We start from the raw sequence: 19,836 nt of genomic DNA, 5'->3' as shown, positions 1-19,836 counted from the left end.
TGATGGCAACTTGGCTAGTTAATAAACAGCAGAGGTAATAAGAATATATGGATTCCAGGGGATCCCTGGGTGGCTTAGTAGTTTAGTGCCTGCCTTCAGCCCAGGGTGTGATCCTGGAGTCCCGGGATTGAGTCCCGCCTTGGGGTCCCTGCATGGAACCTGCTTCTCCCTCTGCCTGTGTCTCTGCCTCTCTCTCTCTGTGTTTCCTATGAATAAATAAATAAAATCTTTTTTTTTAAAGAATATATGGATTCTGATGGACAGAAGACACGAATAGATGCCTTTCCAAAGAAGACATCCAGATGGCTAATAGATACATGAAAAAAATGTATCTCATCATCAGGGAAATACAAACCAAGACCACAGTGAGATACCATCTCGTACTTGTGAATGGCTAAAAGTAATAACACAAGAAATAATAGGTGTTGGTGAGGATGCAGAGAAAGGGGAACCCTCTTGTGCTGTTGGTGGGAATATAAACTGGTGCAGCCACTCTGTAGAACAGTTTGGAGGTTCCTCCAAAAGTTAAAAATAGAGATACAGCAACTATACTACTAGATATTTACCCAAAGGATATAAAAATACAGATAGGAAGGGGTACATGCACCCTGCCTGATGTTTATATACAGCAGTACTATCAACAATAGCCAAACTATGGAGAGAGCCCAAATGTCCATTAACTGTTGAACAAATAAAGATGTGGTGTGTGTGTGTGTGTGTGTGTGTAATGGAATATTACTCAGCCATCAAAAAGAATGAGACCTTACCATTTGCAATGATGTAGATGGAGCTACAGTGTATTATACTAAGTGAAAAAAGTCAGAGAAAGATAAATTTCATTCATATGTGTAATTTAAGAAACAAAACATGAACATATGGGAGGGGGAAAAAAGTAAAAAGAGAGAGGGAAACAAACCATGAAGACTTAAAGACAGAGAACAAACCGAGGAGTAATTGAGGGGGGTGGGTGGGAGATGGGCTAGAAGGGTGATGAGTATTAAGGAAGGCTTTTGTTGAGATGAGCACTGGGTGCTGTATGTAAGTGATAAATCACTGATTTCTACTCCTGAAACCAGATACTGCACTGAATATTAACTAAACAGAATTTAAATAAAAATTAGGAAAAAATACGATGGATTCTGGCCATATTCTGAAGGTAAAGCCAATAGGATTTACTTACGGATTAGATCTCGAGTGAGAGAAAACAGAATCAAGAATGACTACTCCATGGTTTTTAAGGCAAAACTGTCATACATGGAGATAGGGAAGGCTATAGGAGGAGCAGGTTTGGGTAGGGCTTGGCAGGTAAGATATCCTACTGAAGTGCCTATTAATATCTAAGTGGAGATACTGAAAAGGTAGTTGAGCATACAAGTCTGGAGTTGGGAGGAAAAGGTCAAGGTGATATAAATTAGGGAGTAGTTAGTATACAGATGATTATCAAAACAATGCAATCACCAAAGTAGTGTATATATAGAGGGAAGTGGTTTGATGATGGAGCCTTAGGCACTCTAACATTTTAGATTAGGAAGTGGGGAGGAGACAGTAAAGGAGGCTGAGAAGGAGGAACCAATGAAGAGCAGAACTAAGAGAGTAGTGTCTTGGAAATAAGATTAAAAAAGGTTTCAAGGAGAAAGTAAACAATTGTAACAAATATTGCTAGTAGGTTAGGTAAGATTATTATTGAGAATTAGCCACCAGATTTGGCCATGTTTAGCATGAGTAACCCATACAAGAGCAGTTTCAGTAGTGGAAGATGAAAGCTGACTAGAGTGAGTTTAAGGGAGAATACGAGCAGAAGCAGAGATAATAAATATATACTATTTTTTAAATTACTTTTCTTAATTCTACCACTTATTTCTACTACCTTAGAGAAACAGGGTGGTAGCTAAACAGGCATATGGGAACAACATGAGTGTGTTTTGTTTTGTGATGAGAGAGAAAGCAATGTACTTGTATACTCACAGGAATACTCCACAAAAATCTGTGAAGCAGGAGAGGGGGAAGATAATTTCTGGAGTGATAAAAGAGATAGAATCCTGGATAAAAGAGAAGGACTAGGATCTTGAGAATAGGTAGAGGGCTAGGGCTTAGAAGCACAAATAAAAACTGGGGAAAAGGAAGAGGCACAGACAGAGGCAGATATATTGAGAGAGTCATGGAAATTCTCTTGTGATTGCTTCTATATCTCAGTCAACAGAAAGCAAGGCCATCAGCGGAAAGTGAGGAAGGAGAAGAAATAAAGTTTTCAAGGAAAGACGTATGAAACAGTAATTTAAAAGAGTAAAAGGAGGCATAGATTAGGGAAATGGGGTGGATGTATGGATAATACTATGGACCCATTTGAAATCAGTGGTCATAAACTTGAAGTAAGACTAGTTACCACATGGTTTTGTTTCTCTTCACTATGTTCAGCTGTGTGGGTGTGAGTACTGAGGAGTTAGTGAGACTGAGCTACTAAGGTTAGTGGTTTTTGTTTTTTGTTTTTTAAGATTTTATTTATTTATTCATGAGAGGCAGAGAGAGAGAGAGAGGCAGAGACACAGGCAGGGACACAGGGAGAAGCAGTCTCCAGGCTAGGAGCCCGATGTGGGACTCGATCCTGAGACCCTGGGATCACCCCGTGAGCTGAAGGCAGATGCTCAACCGATGAGCCACCCAGGCATCCCCTAAGGTTACTATCTGCATGAAATGAAGGGAAAGAGGAGGTTGAGTGTGTATGTGAGGGAATGATTATAATTATTCACCAAGGAATCTAACCAAGATAAGGAAGAAAATGAGGCTACCAGGAGAATGAAAAAGTGGTAGGATCAAAAGTCTCAATGGGTCAAAGAATTATTGGAATTGGGATATTAAAGAAAATAAGCTAGCAAAACTGATGATGGTATTTAGAGCTGCCTGAAATTGAGATTATGAAGAAGGCAGTTATTGGCAATGACAAGGTTTAGGGTGTGATCTTGGGATTATGTGGCTCAATTATGGTGGAAGGTAAGACATATTAAAAGAGAGGAGGTCAAAGAACTGAGGCTAGAATATTGGAAGGATCATCTGTGTGGCTATTGAAATTGCCAACAATTATAATAGAAGTAGTGACAGCAGTGTTACTGAGCCAATAGCCAAAAATCTTCAAGAAATGAAGGGGACTGCGATCCCTGGGTGGCTCAGTGGTTTGGCTCCTGCCTTTGGCCCAGGGTGTGATCCTAGAGTCCCAGGATCAAGTCCCATGTCAGGCTCCTTGCATGGAGCCTGCCTTCTGCCTGTGTCTCTCTCTGCCTCTCCCTCTCTCTCTCTGTATTTTTCATGAATAAATGAATAAAATCTTAAAAAAAAAATAAAGAAATGAGGGGGACTGACCCAGGTCTACAAATGACCAAAACCAGAAGGGTAGCAGACACTACATTTTGACAGCATAAACTTTAAAGCTGGGGGGGTGGTGGGTATTTTAAGAAGGAGATAAGGACAATGATATGAGAATGGCAATGAAGAATAAGTGAGATACCTATTGCTCCATTAGGTATAGAGACTCGAGAGCTAAATCAGCCACAATTTGAGAAGACTGCAGAAGAAGCAACATCCTCAAATGAGAACCAGTAACAGTAAGCAACCAGTATGATCAGGAAGAAATTGCCAGACTGGAGGCATATCTCTATATGCATTTGACTCTATGCCAATCCAAAACCAATACTAAAGGGATGGTGTGTTGTGGAGGTTACATGAGTGCCAGTAAAACGCAGCATAAAGAAGTGGCAAAACTGTAGCCTTTTCAAACTTGTTTACCTTAGTTGCCTTAAATATACTGACAATCAGTTATGGTACAGTAGATGCAGTCCTGGCCAGAACAATAATTTAAATTACTTTCTCCTTGAGATTAAAAATACTAGATTTATCTCTTAAAATAGAAGGGACATGTGAAATCAGTGTCTGAAAAAAAATCTCCTACCAATAAAGTTTCCCAATGGGCTAAGGAGCAATTAGTTGCCAATAGCAGACAGCATGCTGATGCTCAGAGATATCTGTAGGCCAGGGGCTCAAAAGGCAGAGGGTACAGTATCACTGTACTGGATTTATCTTAAAATGGGACAAGAGTATTAGCAGTAATTTGGGAGGTTAGTCCATCCTAGCTATTTGCTTTATTAAAAATGTGAGGGGATCCCTGGGTGGCTCAGCGGTTTAGTGCTTGCCTTTGGCCCAGGGTGTGATCCTGGAGTCCTGGGATCAAGTCCTACATCGGGCTCCCTGCATGGAGCCTGCTTCTCCCTCTGCCCATGTCTCTGCCTCTCTCTCTCTGTGTCTCTCATGAATAAATAAATAAAAATCTTTTTAAAAAATTTTAAAAATTCAAAAAAATAAAAATTTGAGGAAAATAGAGAAAGTAAGAAAAGCAATTGTCAGGGCATTTAAAAAAATGAATGAATGAATGAATGAATGCACTCATGCATGCTGTTTTTCGCAGGCCTTCCATCCTTCCCTTGAGGTAGGCCTTCTAAGCTAAAACCAACCCCAACTGAGTCCCATTGGTCATGAGGAACTGAAAGGTAAAGAGGATTAATGCAGGAATTTATTGTGGGCACTGAAAGGACACTCTAGATATGGGAAAAAACACAGCATCCCCAAATGTCAAAGGTAAAAAGCTTACCCTTATTTAAAGCGTGGAATTTCAAGAAAAACAAAAGGACAGGCTTTTCTTATTTAGGACGACAGTACTGATAGCCAAGTGTCTGGCCACCTTTGTTCTAGAGTTTTACCCTCCTACTTTTGGTGTTCCAGGCACAAAGAACCTAGAAGGATATATAGCTCACCTGGGCTGTGACTGGCATTTTGGGGAAGCGCATTGGTGATGTTGGGTAGCTCATGCCCATAGTTCCCATCCTCCAGGGGACAGACATCCAGGTCACTCCACTTCTGCAGCTGCTGTAGCCAACAGGACTTCTCTTCCAGTTTGCAATGTGGATTTAAAATGATGCACACCCATAAGGCCCCTGGAAATAAAGGAACCAACATTCTGATATCTTTCCTTGGATGTATGTGTAAGTTTTAATTTTTCAGGCTACTCTTTCCTTCCATTTTTAGTTGGCAGGAAAAGTTCCCCAAAACATCAGCTTTTCTTAATATAGAAAATCAAATCTACGGTGCCTGAGTGGCTCAGTCGGTTTAACATCTGCCTTCAGCTCAGGTCATGGGTCTTGGGATCCAGCCCCGCATCAGGATCCCTGCTCTGAAGGGACTCTACTTGTTCCTCTCCTTCTGCCTGTCACCCCCCCACACTTGTGCTCTCTCTCAAATAAATAAATAAATAAATAAATAAATAAATAAATAAATAATCTTTAAAAAACAGAAGAAAACAAAACTTAAATCTGCTAAAGTTTTCAGAAATGGCTTATTTTTCCTCCCCAAAGCTTCCTTAAAGTATCGGTAATCTGGATATCTGGATGTGTGCCTATAATAGATTTGGGCTTGAATTCTGAGCTCAGATTTATAGTCTAACATATTATTTATTGAGAGCTTTCTACATTTAAGGCCTATTCTCCTACTGGAGAATAAGACATTGTTCCAACCCTTGAGGAACTGTCTAATGGGAGAGATACATAAACATGACATTTGAATAAGATGAGTGTTAAGATAAATATATGTTCAGGGTGCAACAGCAGCATACAGGAAGAGCACTTAACGGGACAGAGGTCAGAGGGAGGTGCTCAGGAAAGATATCAATTTTTGATTAGTTTACCTTAGATTTTTTTGAACCTCAAATCCCTCAACTGTAAAACTGATAGCATAAAAGCAACTACTTTGTAGGGATATTATAAGAATTAAATGAAATAACATTTGTAAAAGGCCTAGCATATTACTTGGCAAATAGAATTTTAGTATTTCCATTTTTCCAAGAAAAATGGTTTATTTCAGCTTGGGTTTTGATACTGTTGATAACTATGATGCCTTAAAACTATTACATTCTTGGATCTTCTCTGTCACTGTAGCAGAATATTACATATTCCATATAACCAATGACTACTGTTTCTCTTACCACATCACCCTTTTTTCAAGCAAACCTGCTTCTTCTTTTCAGGGTTGGCTATGTGGCTGAGCCAGATGTAGGCTCAATCTCAAATCAGCAATAAACCTGGCTGTAGAGTATTTCAAATAAAAAATCCTTTGAGATAAAGCTACATCTTTGGACAGAGGTACTTTGAAATACTATTTCAAGGCTCCTTAAGCTCAAATAGGAATGTTTTAAAGGGGATTTTTAGCTTCAATTTCAGATACTACCTGAAGATGGTGAAAATTCATTTCTATTGACTCAGTTTTTTAAAATTTTTTTATTCTTTATTTATGATAGTCACAGACAGAGAGAGAGAGAGGCAGAGACATAGGCAGAGGGAGAAGCAGGCTCCATGCACCAGGAGCCCAACGTGGAATTCGATCTCGGGTCTCCAGGATCGCGCCCTGGGCCAAAGGCAGGTGCCAAACCGCTGCGCCACCCAGGGATCCCTATTGACTCAGTTTTAAAAAATCTACCAGGAGGGGTGCCTGGGTGGCTCAGTTGGTTAAATGTCTGCCTTCAGCTCAGGTCATGATCCCAGGGTCCTGGGATCAAGCTCCACGTTGTGCTCCCTGCTTAATGAGGAGTCTGCTTCTTCCTCTCCCTCTGCTTGCTAGTCCTCTTTGCTTGTGCTGTCAAATTAATAAATCTTTTTAAATAAGTATCTAACAAATTAAAATTTAACATGAAATATAAACTATACTATGTAATAAGGGCACCTGGGTGCCTCAGTGGTTGAGCATCTGCCTTTGGATCAGGTCATGATCTCAGGGACCTGGGATCGAGCACCACATCAGGCTCCCTGTGGGGAGCCTGCCTCTCCCTCTGCCTATGTCTCTGCCTTTCTCTAGTCTCTCATGAATAAATAAAATATTAAAAAAATAAACCATACTATGTAATAAAATATTATTATACTATGATAACTCTAAAGAGAATTACAGTTAGGATTCACTCAAATAAGAAAATGAAGTATGGCAAAGACATACGTATCATAGACATACATAAAATCCCATGAGAATATACATGATGGAGCAATGAATTCTGCATGTGGACTCAAGAGAAGTTATAGAAAGGAAATGACATTTCAGTTGAAGAATAAACATGAATTAATTCTTGTTAAGGATAGCTAGCTAACCACTATTTCCTTCTTAAACCTCACTAAAATGAAAATAAACAGATAAAAACAGGCATAAACTCACATAGATACAGAGAATGGGAGAAATAAAGAGAACAGCCACAAAATTTTAGAATCTGGATAGCGTGTGGATGAGAAATAGCTAACAGCAGAACAAAGTTGAAACTTCCATCAACAGTTAGGAAACCCCAGAAGCAGAACTGATTCATGCTGCAGAACCCTGCTGAAAGTGAGGCTGAAATTCGTAAAATTGGTTAGAAGTTTGTCAAAGATCTCAGGCTCTCCGAGTTCTTCCTCTATTCAGGGTAGGTGAGTGCCTGCTCCTTCCCTCTCCTGGAAGAAGACCAGAGCTCTACTCCCTGGGAAGGTTGACTCAGAGAGGCTCTGGATTGGAAATATTATGTACAGCCATGAGTGAGGTGTCCATACTACAAACTGAGGGATCAGGGAAGATATACATATTGAACAAATGGATACTCCCCCAACCCCCCACCCGACCCAACCCTCTTCTCCCTACTTGGTTCTAAGAAGACTGTGACAGGTTTATAACTCAGAGACAAGAGACTACAGGATTCATCTTGAAACAAATAAACCCAAGGGGGAAAAACATGGCAGATACTGTAGTTGGGGCTCTCCACTGAAAAAGCCTTGCCGGATCATCCTTGATTAAACTAATTAAGAGACCACCTCACCCGCCCTGAGCTTCCTTTTAGCTCTTAAGTGTTACTCTTTAATAGGAATGGACATCTAAGAAACTTTAGATATCTGAGGAAAGCATCTTACATAAAGGACAGAAAACAAAGCAAACAGAAAGAAGGAAAACTTAGAGGAAATACAAAAAAGACAGAGAGGAGAGAAAACTTAAAGAAAAAAACCTTTGTAAGAGATCCTCAAAGTGAGAAGATACCACATCTATGAAAAAAGTACAGGATGCAACAACAAAAAATGGGCTCTTGGAAATTAAAAATATGATGGAAAAAATTGATTACAAATTAATAAGATGGTTGATGGGGTGCTGGGTGGCTCAGTTGGTTAAGCATCTGCCTTCCGCTCAAGTTGTAATCCAGGGGTCCTGAGATCTAGCTCCATGTCAGGCTTCCTACTCAGGGGGAAGTCTGCTTCTCCTTTTCCCTCTGCCCTCCCCCCACAACTCATGCTCTATCCCTCTCACACTCTCAAATAAACAAATAAAGTCTTTAAGATGGCTGAAAGATAAAACTGAGGACACTTCCAGAAGATAAAAGACAAAAACAAAAATGCAACAAAACAATGAAAGAAAAAAAAATAAAATTCGAGAATCAATCTCTATTTAGTATGTTCAGTCACATGAAATAATCTAGCAATTTCACTACCTTCATTAGAAAAATCCCTCTGGAACCCTCTATTTTTTTTTAATTAATTTTTATTGGTGTTCAATTTACCAACATACAGAAAAACACCCAGTGCTCATCCCGTCAAGTGTCCACCTCAGTGCCCGTCACCCGTTCCCCTCCAACACCCGCCCTCTTCCCCTTCCACCACCCCTAGTTTGTTTCCCCGAGTTAGGAGTCTTTATGTTCTGTCTCCCTTCCTGATATTTCCCAACATTTCTTTTCCCTTCCTTTATATTCCCTTTCACTATTATTCATATTCCCCAAATGAATGAGAACATACACTGTTTGTCCTTCTCCGATTGACTTATTTCACTCAGCATAATACCCTCCAGTTCCATCCACGTTGAAGCAAATGGTGGGTATTTGTCGTTTCTAATTGCTGAGTAATATTCCATTGTATACATAAACCACATCTTCTTTATCCATTCATCTTTCGATGGACACCGAGGTTCCTTCCACAGTTTGGCTATTGTGGCCATTGCTGATAGAAACATCGGGGTGCAGGTGTCCCGACGTTTCATTGCATCTGAATCTTTGGGGTAAATCCCCAACAGTGCAATTGCTGGGTCGTAGGGCAGGTCTATTTTTAACTCTTTGAGGAACCTCCACACAGTTTTCCAGAGTGGCTGCACCAGTTCACATTCCCACCAACAGTGTAAGAGGTGGAACCCTCTATTTTCTTATTCTTGATCTAGACTGTTTGTACTCTAAGCCTGTTGCATAGTAACCTAAAGCTAATATTCAAATAACAGATATAGTTCCAGACAAAGAGAGAAAATAAGGGTGAGGAAATGAAAAAACTTTTCAAGAAAACATTTCAAATTAAAAGATATAAGCTTCCCATTTGAGAAGACCTACTGAGTATTAAGCAAATTAGGTTTTTTAAAGCTTGTTTATTTATTTATTTTTAGTTATCTATATACCTAATGTGAAGTTCAAACACACAATCCTGGGACCAAGAGTCACATGCTCTACTGACTGAGCCAGCCAGGTGCTTAAGCAGATTAGCTGAGTAATATTCCATCATATATGTATATACCACATCTTCTTGATCTATTTATCAGCGGATGGATATCTGAGTTTTTTCCATAATTTGGCTATTGCTGACAGTGCTGCTATAAGTACTGGAGTGCATGTGCCCCTTCAAATAACTATTTTTGTATTCTTTGGATAAATACTTAGTAGTGCCAATTGCTAGGTCGTAGGGTACTATTTTTAACTTTTGGAGGAACCTCCATACTGTTTTCCAGAGTGGCTGCACCAGTTTGCATTCCCACCAACAGTGTAAAAAGGTTCCCCTTTCTCTGCATCCTCCCCAACACCTGTTGTTTCCTGTGTTAATTTTAGCCATTCTGACTGCTGTGAGGTGGTATCTCATTGTGCTTTTGATTTATATTTCCATGATGAGTGATGTTGAGCATTTCTTCATGTGGCCAAATGTATGTCTTCTTTGGAGAAATCTCTGTTCATGTCTTCTGCCCATTTCTTAACTGGATTATTTGTTTTTTGTTTTGTTTTGTTTTTAAAAGATTTTATTTATTTATTCATGAGAGACACAGGCAGAGGAAAAAGCAGGCTCCTCACAGGAAGCCTGATGTGGGACTTGATCCCCAGACCCCGGGATCACGATCCCAAGCCAAAGGCAGATACTCAACCACTGAGCCACCCAGGTGTCCCGGATTATTTGTTCTTTGGATGTTGAGTTTGATAATTTTTAAAAAATAAGTTCTTTATAGATTTTGGATACTAGCCCTTTATCTGATATGTCATTTGCAATTATCTTCTCCCATTCTGTCAGTTGTTGCCTTTTAGTTATGCTGATTGTTTCCTTTGCAAAAGTTTTTTATCTTGATGAAGTCCCATTATTCATTTTTGCTTTTGTTTCCCTTTGCCTCTGGAGACATGTCTAGTAAGAAGTTGCTGTGGCCAGGATCAAAGAGGCTGCTGCCTGTGTTCTCCTCTAGATTTTGATGGATTCCTGTCTCACGTTTAGGTCTTTCAACCATTTTGAGACTATTTTTCTGTATGGTGTGAGGAAACAGTCCAGTTTCATTCTTCTACATGTAGCTGTCCAGTGTTCCCAAAACCATTTGTTGAAGAGACCGTCTTTTTTCCATTGGATATTCTTTCCTGCTTTGTCAAAGATTAGTTGACTATAGAATTGAGGGCCCATTTCTGGGTTCTGTTCTACTGATCCATGTGTCTGTTTTTGTGCCAGTACCATACTGTCTTAATGATTACAGCTTTGTAATACAGCTTGAAGTCGAATTGTGATGCCTCCAGCTTTGGCTTTTTCAACCCTAGTTTGGTTATTTAGGATGTTTTGTGGTTCCATAAAAATTTTAGGATTGTTTGTTCTAGCTCTATGAAAAATGCTGGCAGTATTTTTTTTTTTTATAGGGATTGCACTGAATGTGTAGATTGTTTTGGGTAGTATAGACATTTTAACAATATTTGTTCTTTCAAACCATGAGCACAGAATGTTTTTCCATTTCTTTGTGTCTTCTTCAACTGCCTTCCTAAGTGTTCCATATTTTTCAAAATACAGATCTTTTACAACTCTTTGGTTAGGTTTATTCCTAGGTATCTTATGGGTTTTCATGCAATTGTAAATGGGATTGATTCCTTGATTTCTCCTGCTGCTGCTTTGTTATGTGTATACAGGAATGCAACAGATTTCTGTATGTTGATTTTTATATCCTGCGACTTTGCTGAATTCATGTATTATTTCTAGCAATTTTTTTGTGGAGTCTTTCAGGTTTCCTACATGGAGTATCATGTCATTTGCAAATAGTGAAAGTTTAACTTCATCCTTGCTGATTTGGGCGCCTTTATTTCCTGTTGTTGTCTGACTGCTGAGGCTAGGATTTTCAGTACTATGTTGAACAACAGTGGTGAAAGTGAACATCCTTATCTTGTTCCCGATCTTAAAGGAAAAGCTCTCAGTTTTTCCCCATTGAGGATATTAGCTGTGGGTCTTTTGTATATAGCCTTTATGGTGTTGAGGGTATGTTTCCTCTATCCCTAGTTTCTTGAGGGTTTGCATCAAGAAAGATGCTGGGCAGTCCGGGTCTCAGCGGTTTAGCGCCACCTTCAGCCTGCGGCGTGGTGTGATCCTGGAGACCCAGGCTTCCTAAACGGAGCCTGCTTCTCCCTCTACCTGTGCCTGTGCCTGTGCCTCTCTCTCTCTCTCTGTGTCTCTCACAAATAAATAAAATAAAAAAAAAGATGCTGAATTTTGTCAAATGCTTTTTCTGCATTAAGAGGACCATATGGTTCTTACCCTTTCTTTTATTAATGTGGTGATCACATTGATTGATGTGTGTGTTTGTTGAGCCACCCACAGCCCAGGAATAAATCCCAGTTGATCATGGTGAATAATCCTTTTAATGTACTGTTGGATTTGATTAGCTAGTATCTTGATAATTTTTGCATCCATGTTCATCAAGGATATTGGTCTGTAATTCTCCCTTTTAGTGGGGTCTTTGTCTGCTTTTGGAATCAAGGTAATGCTGGCCTCATAGAATGAGTTTGGAAGTTTTCCTCCCATTTCTTTTTTCTTTTTAAGATTTTTATTTATTTATTCATGAGAGACACAGACAGGAAGGGACATAGGCAAAGGGAGAAGCAGGCTCCCTGTGGGGAGTCTGATTCAGTACTTGATCCCAGGACTTGATTACAACCTGAACCAAAGGCAGACACTCAACCACTGACCCACCCAGGTGCCCCCCTTTGATTTCTATTTTTGGGAACAGTTTCAGAAGAATAGGTATTCTTTAAATGTTTGGTAGAATTCCTCTGGGAAGCCATTCAGCCTTGGATCCTTTGTTGGGAGATTTTTGATTACTGATTCAATTTCTTTGCTGCTTATGAGTCTGTTCAGATTTTCTATTTCTTCCTGTTTCAGTTTTGGTAGTTTATACGTTTCTAGGAATTTGTCCATTTCTTCCAGATTGCCTAATTTGTTGGCATACAATTGTTCATAATATTCTATAAATTGTTTGTATTTCTGCAGTGTTGGTTGTGATCTCTGCTCTTTCATTCATGATTTTATTTGGGTGCTTTTTCTTTTTGAAAAGTCTGGCTAGAGGTTTATCAATCTTGTTAATTCTTTCAAAGAACTAGCTCCTAGTTTTGTTGATCTGTTCTGTTTTTAAAAATATTCTGTATCATTTAATTATGCTCTAATCTTTTAAAAAAGATTTTATGTATTTGAGAGAGAGAGAGAGGGAGAGAGAGTGTGCACAAGCAGGGGAAGTATAGGCTCCCTGTCTGGTAGGGAGCCTGATGCGGGGGTCTATCCCAGGACCCTGGGATCATGACCTCAGCTGAAGACAGATGCTTAACCGACTGAACCACCCAGGCTCCCTGAATTCTGCTCTAATCTTAATTATTTCCCTTCTTCTGGTTTTGGGCTTTATTTGGTTTTCTTTTTCCAGCTCCTTTAGGTGTAAGATTAGGTTGTATATTTGAGACTTTTCTTGCTTCTTGAGGAAGATTTGTACTGCTATATACACCCCCCCCCCCCCAGGATAGCCTTTGCTTCATCCCAAAGGTTTTGGACTGTTGTGTTTTCATTTTCAATTGTTTTCATGTATTTTTTTTTTATGTCTTCTTCAATTTCCTGGTTAACCCATTCATTCCTAAGTAGGATGTTTTTTAGCCTCCACATATTTTGTGGTCTTTCCGATTTTTTTCTTTTTTCTTTTTTAAGATTTCATTTATTTATTCATGACACACACACACACACACACACACACACACACACACAGAGGCAGAGACACAGGCAGAGGGAGAAGCAGGCTCCATGCAGGGAGCCTGATGTGGGACTCGATCCTGGGATTCCAGGATTGCGCCCTGGGCCAAAGGCAGGTGCTAAACCACTGAGCCACCCAGGGATCCCCCGATTTTTTTCTTATGGTTGATTTCAAGTTTCACAGCATTGTGGTCTGAAAATATGCATAGTATTATCTCAATCTTTTAGTACCAGTTGAGGCCTGACTTGTGACCCAGTATGTGATCTATTCTGGAGAATGTTCTGTTGTGCACTTCAAAAGAATGTGCATTCTGCTGTGAGTGGGGTATCAAGGTCCTACTAATTGAAAGTTCTTACTAATACATAATTGATAATTACATATTATTATCAATGAGTTTCTTTAAGTTTGTTATTAACTGATGTATAATTTATCTGCTCCCAACTTGGGGGTGTAAATATTTAATTATTAGGTCTTCTTATTGTATAGATCCCTTTATTATGATATGGTGCCCTTTTCCATCTCTTATTACAGTCTTTGGTTTAAAATCTAATTTTTAATAAAAATAAAATCTAATTTGTCTGATATAAGGATGGCTACTCCAGATTTCTTTTGATGTCCAACAGCATGATAGATAGTTCTCCACCAGCTCACTTTCAATTTAGAGGTGTCTTTGGGTCTGAAATGAGACTCTTGTAAGTACCATATCAATGGGTGTTTTATTTTTTATCCATTCTGATACTGCATAATTGATTGAAGCATTTAGTCCATTTACATTCATAGTAATTACTGATAGATATGATTTAATGCCACTGTATTATCTGTAAAGTCACTGTTCCTGTAGGTTGTCCCTTTTTAGTCTTTGCTTTTAGTCTCTCTTTAGGATCCCCTTTAATATTTCTTGCAGAGCTGATTTAGTGTTCATGAACTCCTTTAGTTCTTGTTTGTCTTGGAAACTCTTTATCTCTCCTATTCTGAACGACAGCCTTGCTGGATAAAGTATTTTTGGCTGCATATTTTCCCCATTTAGCATGTTGAATATATCATGACACTCTCTTCTGACCTGCCACATTTCTGTGGCGAGGTCTGCTGCCAGTGTTATGCATTTACCCTTATAGGTTAAGGACCTTTTGTCCCTAGCTGCTTTCAGAATTCTCTTTATCTTTATAGTTTGTAAGTTTCACTCTGATATGTCTTGGTGTTACCCTATTTTGTTGATCTTGAGGGGAGTTCTCTGTGCCTCTTGGCCTTGAATGCCTGTTTCTTTTCCATATTGGGGAAATTCTCAGCTAAATTTGTTCAAATAAACTTTCTGACCCCTTTCCTGTTCTTCATCTTCTGGAATTCCTATGATATGGATGTTTTTGTGCTTGATGAACTGCTGAATTCCCTAAGTCTATATTTGTGATCTAATAGTTTTCTTTCCCTCTTCTTTTCAGCTTCATTATTTTCTATAATTTTGTCTTTTATCCAGGTTTTGCATCTTGATTATAACATTTTTTTATTTTGGCCTGACTAGTTTTTAAGTCTTTTATCTCTGCAGCAAAGGTTTCTCTGGTGTCTTCTATGCTTCTTTCAATCCCAGCCAATGTTTTCATGACTGTTGTTTTAAGTTCTTTTTCAGATTTACTGCATATATTTGTTTTGAGCAAGTCTCTGGCTGTGATTTCTTGATCTTTCTTTTGGGGAGAATTCCTGTCTTGTCATTATGTCTAGGTGTCTGTCTTTTGCATGTTATGAAAGCTTGTTATGTTTCCTGCTCCTGAGAGAAATACTATATAAAAAGAGTAAGAGTATTGGGATCCCTGGGTGGCGCAGCGGTTTGGCGCCTGCCTTTGGCCCAGGGCGCGATCCTGGAGACCCGGGATCGAATCCCACGTCGGGCTCCCGGTGCATGGAGCCTGCTTCTCCCTCTGCCTCTCTCTCTCTCTCTCTCTCTCTGTGACTATCATAAATAAATAAAAATTAAAAAAAAAAAAAAGAGTAAGAGTATTAAGGAGTTATACACTGCCCAGGGCCTGGCACTTCACGAAGTATTTCTCGTGTATGCTATGTGCACTCTGCTATTGTGTTTTTGCTTGCGCTTTCCCGCAGGTCAGTCAGTCCTCTGCAGAGTTCCTCCTTGCTTGCAGTGGGGAGTGTCTGGACCTTTAACTAGGTATACTTGGATTTGTTTCCTTTTTTTTTTTTTTTAATTGGAGTTCAATTTGCCAACATATAGCATATCATCCAGTGCTCATCCCATCAAGTGCCCCCCTCAGTGCCTGTCACCCAGTCACCCCAACTCCCCGTCCACCTCCCTTTCCACTACCCCTTGTTCGTTTCCCAGAATTAGTCTCTCATGTTGTCATTGGGTTCATTTCTTAAGATGAGCCTGAAAAAGAAATAGACTGATCCAAGAAAAAAGGGAAAAAAAATGAGAGAGACAAACTAAAAACTACAAGCCTGATTCCAAAAAAAAGAAAGAAAGAAAGAAAGAAAGAAAGAAGGAAGGAAGGAAGGAAGGAAGGAAGGAAGGAAGGAAGGAAGGAAGGAGGGAGGGAGGGGCGCCCAGGTGGCTCAGTTGGTTAAATGTTGGATTCTTGATTTCAGCTCAAGTCATGATCCCAGGGTCATAAGATTAAGTCCAGCGTTGGGCTCTGTACTGTGCATGGAGCCTGCTTAGGATTACTCTCTCCTTCTCTCTCTGTCCTTCCTCCTCTGCATTTCTTTAAAAAAAAAGGGGGGGGGGAGAAAAGAAAAAAAAAAAGAAGCCTGATCCAAAAAATGAGAAAAAGAAAACCAACCAACTAACCAACAAATAGAAAACTATAAGCCTGATTCAAAAGGGGAAAAATAAATAAATAGCCTAGTCCTATTTCTACCAGAACTGAAGCTGATGCTTTGGGACACTCTATAATTAGTGGACTTGGTACATGCAGAGGGCTTGTGTTGGTCCCCACTACACTGGCTCACAGTCAGACCTGCCCTAGTAAAGATGCCCCTGGAGAGTGGTGGGGTTTGGTGTAAGTAATTCCAGCCCCCCCTGGGGTTTCTGTGTTTCTGACATCTGACTGTGCTTGTGGGGGTGGGACCTGGAAGTGCGGGTGGAAGATAATGTCATCCCACCCTCTTGTCCTGAAGGGAGTGGAACTTGCGGCCACCACAGTTCAGAAGGCCCTCACAGAAAAGTGAACAATCTCCCCTTCTGTGTTCCAGGCTTTGGCAGATCCCTGCCCTAAACCTGTCAGTGCCTTGGGCCGCTGGCAGATCCAGCACCACAGTTCTCCTGTGTTTTATCTCTGGCTGGAGGCTGGGATTCAAAATTCCAAATCTTAAAGGACCTGGCAAGGTGTGGACCACTCGCTTCCTCTGGAGGAGATACAGCACTGTGGCCATACTGTTCTGTCCCAGAAAAGCAGTCCCATGGCCATGCAGGTGTCTGGAATCTATGGTGAAGCACTGCCAAAAACTGCAACCAGGTTATCTGCCCTTTGCACCTGCCTCTGTACCCTGCTATTAAATGGATGCTCAGTGGTGCCCAGTGGGTCTTTTGTCCTTCGAGAGGCAATATACCCTCTTCCAAATGTATTCCTGGAAGGGGATCATTCTCTCCTAGTGCAACCCAGGGGATCCCCACATCACAGATTTTGGCATCTTGTGCAAACTTGACACACTAGTCTCTCTCCAGCTCCCTCCCCACCACAGCACTGTGGCTTTTCTCTCCTCCAATTCATATCTCCAAACCTTGCATCTGCCACATTCTCTCCCTCAAATTGTGCATATTATTTTCTTAATCCTCAGATCAATTTCCCATTGTTCAAAATGATTTGATGTTGATCTAGCTATGTCTGAAGGACAAGACAAGCCCAGGGTTTCCCTACCACTCCTCCGTCCTAACTCCTTCTCCAAGAAGGTTGATTTAAAAAAAGATTAGAAGACCAACAGTAAGTGATATCAGTGTGAAATTTCAGATTAATGATGACAAAGAGAAAACATATGGTTCCACAGAGAAAAGACACGATATTCTCCTGAACCAGAATGGCCTGGTACTTCACAACGGCAAGTGGAAGCTGGAGGGCAACGGAGAAATGTCTTCAAAGTTCTAAGAATGCTTGTAAGTCACCTAGTCTATGGTTCTTTTGTAGCAACCCAAACAGACTAAGACAAAAACTGTTACCAACAAGTGGAGTGCTATATAAGAAATACCTGAAAATCTGAAAGCAGTTTTGGAACTGGGTAAAGGGTAGAGGCTGGAAGAATTTTGAGTTGCCTGCTTGAAAAAGCCTTTGCTGCTGTGAAAAGACCTTTAAATATGATTCTGGTGAGGTCCCAGAAGGGAAAGCAGAGGTTTGTAAAGTCTTAATCTCCTTAGTAAACCTGAATGGAGTGTTGGTAGCAATATGGATGGTAAAGGCCATCCTGATGAGGTCTTTGGATGGAAATGAGGAACATGTCAGTGGAAACTGTAGGAAAGGTTGGCTAAATTATGTCCATGCCCTGCTAAAAAGTCAAATAAGATAACAACAGAAAATTGACCACTGTGTCTAACAATACTGAAGTCACTGGTGATTTTGACAAGAGCAACTTGAATAAAGTGGCAGCAATGAAAACTCAATTATAGTGGGCTCAAGATAGAATGTATGTGGGACAAAGTGGAAAGGGTGACTGCAGACAAGTTTTTCAAGAAATATGCTTTGTAGAGAATCCAGAAGTGGACCCTCAACTTTATGGTCAACTAATATTCAACAAAGCAGGAAAGACTATCCACTGGAAAAAAGACAGTCTCTTCAATAAATGGTGCTGAGAGAATTGGACATCCACATGCAAAAGAATGAAATTAGACCATTCTCTTACATCATACATAAAGATAAACTCAAAATGGATGAAAGATCTAAATGTGAGACAAGATTCCATCAAAATCCTAGAGGAGAACACAGGCAACATCTTTTTTGAACTTGGCCACAGCCACTTCTTGCAAGATACATCCATGAAGGCAAGAGAAACAAAAGCAAAAATGAATTATTGGGACTTCATCAAGATAAAAAGCTTCTGCACAGCAAAAGAAACAGTCAAAAAAACTAAAAGACAACCTATAGAATGGGAGAAGATATTGGCAAATGACCTATCAGATAAAGGGCTAGTATCCAAGATCTATAAAGAACTTCTTAAACTCAACAGCAAAGAAGCAAACAATCCAATCATGAAATGGGCAAAAGACATGAACAGAAATTTCACAGAGGAAGATACAGACATGGCCAACACGCACATGAGAAAATGCTTCGCATCACTTGCCATCAGGGAAATACAAATCAAAACCACAATGAGATACCACCTCACACCAGTGAGAATGGGGAAAATTAACAAGACAGGAAACAACAAATGTTGGAGAGGATGTGGAGAAAGGGGAACCCTCTTGCACTGTTGGTGGGAATGTGAACTGGTGCAGCCACTCTGGAAAACTGTGTGGAGGTTCCTCAAAGAGTTAAAAATAGACCTGCCCTACGACCCAGCAATTGCATTGCTGGGGATTTACCCCAAAGATACAGATGCAGTGAAACGCCGGGACACCTGCACCCCGATGTTTATAGCATCAATGTCCACAATAGCCAAACTGTGGAAGGAGCCTCGGTGTCCATCAAAAGATGAATGGATAAAGAAGGTGTGGTATATGTATACAATGGAATATTACTCAGCCATTAGAAACAACAAATACCCACCATTTGCTTCCACGTGGATGGACCTGGAGGGTATTATGCTAAGTGAAATAAGTCAATCGGAAAAGGACAAACATTATATGGTCTCATTCATTTGGGGAATATAAAAGTTAGTGAAAGGGAATAAAGGGTAAGGAGAGAAAATGAGTGAAAATATCAGTGAGGGTGACAAAACATGAGAGACTCCTAACCCTGGGAAATGAACATGGGGTAGTGGAAGGGGATGTGGGTGGGGGGTTGGGGTGATTGGGTGATGGGCACTGATGGGGGCACTTGGCGGAATGAGCAATGGGTATTATGCTATATGTTGGCAAATTGAACTCTAATAAAAAAAAAAGAACTATGCTTTGACTTCTGCACAGGGAAGGAAACAATCAACAAAACTCAAAGGCAACCTAAAGAATGGGAAAAGATATTTGCAAATGAGGTATCTGATAAAGGATTATATCCAAAATATATAAAAGAACCAAATAATCCAGTTAAAAAATGGGTAGAAGAAATGAATAGACATTTTCTAAAGCAGACATCCAGAAGGCCAACAGACACCTGAAAAGATGCTCCACATCACTCATCATTAGAGAAATGCAAATCAAAACTATAATGAGGTATCACTTCACATGTCAGAATGACTTAAATCAAAAACACAAGACACAACAGATGTTGGTGAGGATGCAGAGAAAGGAGAACCCTCTTACAGTGTTGGTGGGAATGCAACCTGGAATAGCCACTGTGCAAAACAATATGGAGGTTCCTCAAAAAATTAAAAATAGGGATCCCTGGGTGGTGCAGCGGTTTAGCGCCTGCCTTTGGCCCGGAGCGTGATCCTGGAGACCCGGGATCG

At 40.1% G+C, this 19,836-nt stretch overlaps 1 protein-coding gene across 1 annotated transcript in view; it reads right to left on the bottom strand.

Moving 5' to 3' along the window:
- Nucleotides 1–19,836, bottom strand: part of ZSWIM5 (zinc finger SWIM-type containing 5) — a 204,213-nt gene that overhangs the window by 38,673 nt on the left and 145,704 nt on the right. Inside the window, exon 5 of the mRNA XM_025991961.2 lies at nt 4,800–4,979. Within this exon, the coding sequence (XP_025847746.2) occupies nt 4,800–4,979 (180 nt within the window). The remainder of the gene's footprint in view (nt 1–4,799; nt 4,980–19,836) is intronic.

Source organism: Vulpes vulpes, chromosome 10 (genome assembly GCF_048418805.1).
Source record: "Vulpes vulpes isolate BD-2025 chromosome 10, VulVul3, whole genome shotgun sequence".
Classification (NCBI taxonomy): domain Eukaryota; kingdom Metazoa; phylum Chordata; class Mammalia; order Carnivora; family Canidae; genus Vulpes; species Vulpes vulpes.
Note: the sequence above shows the minus strand (reverse complement) of the source record. Positions and strands in the feature narration are given on the sequence as shown.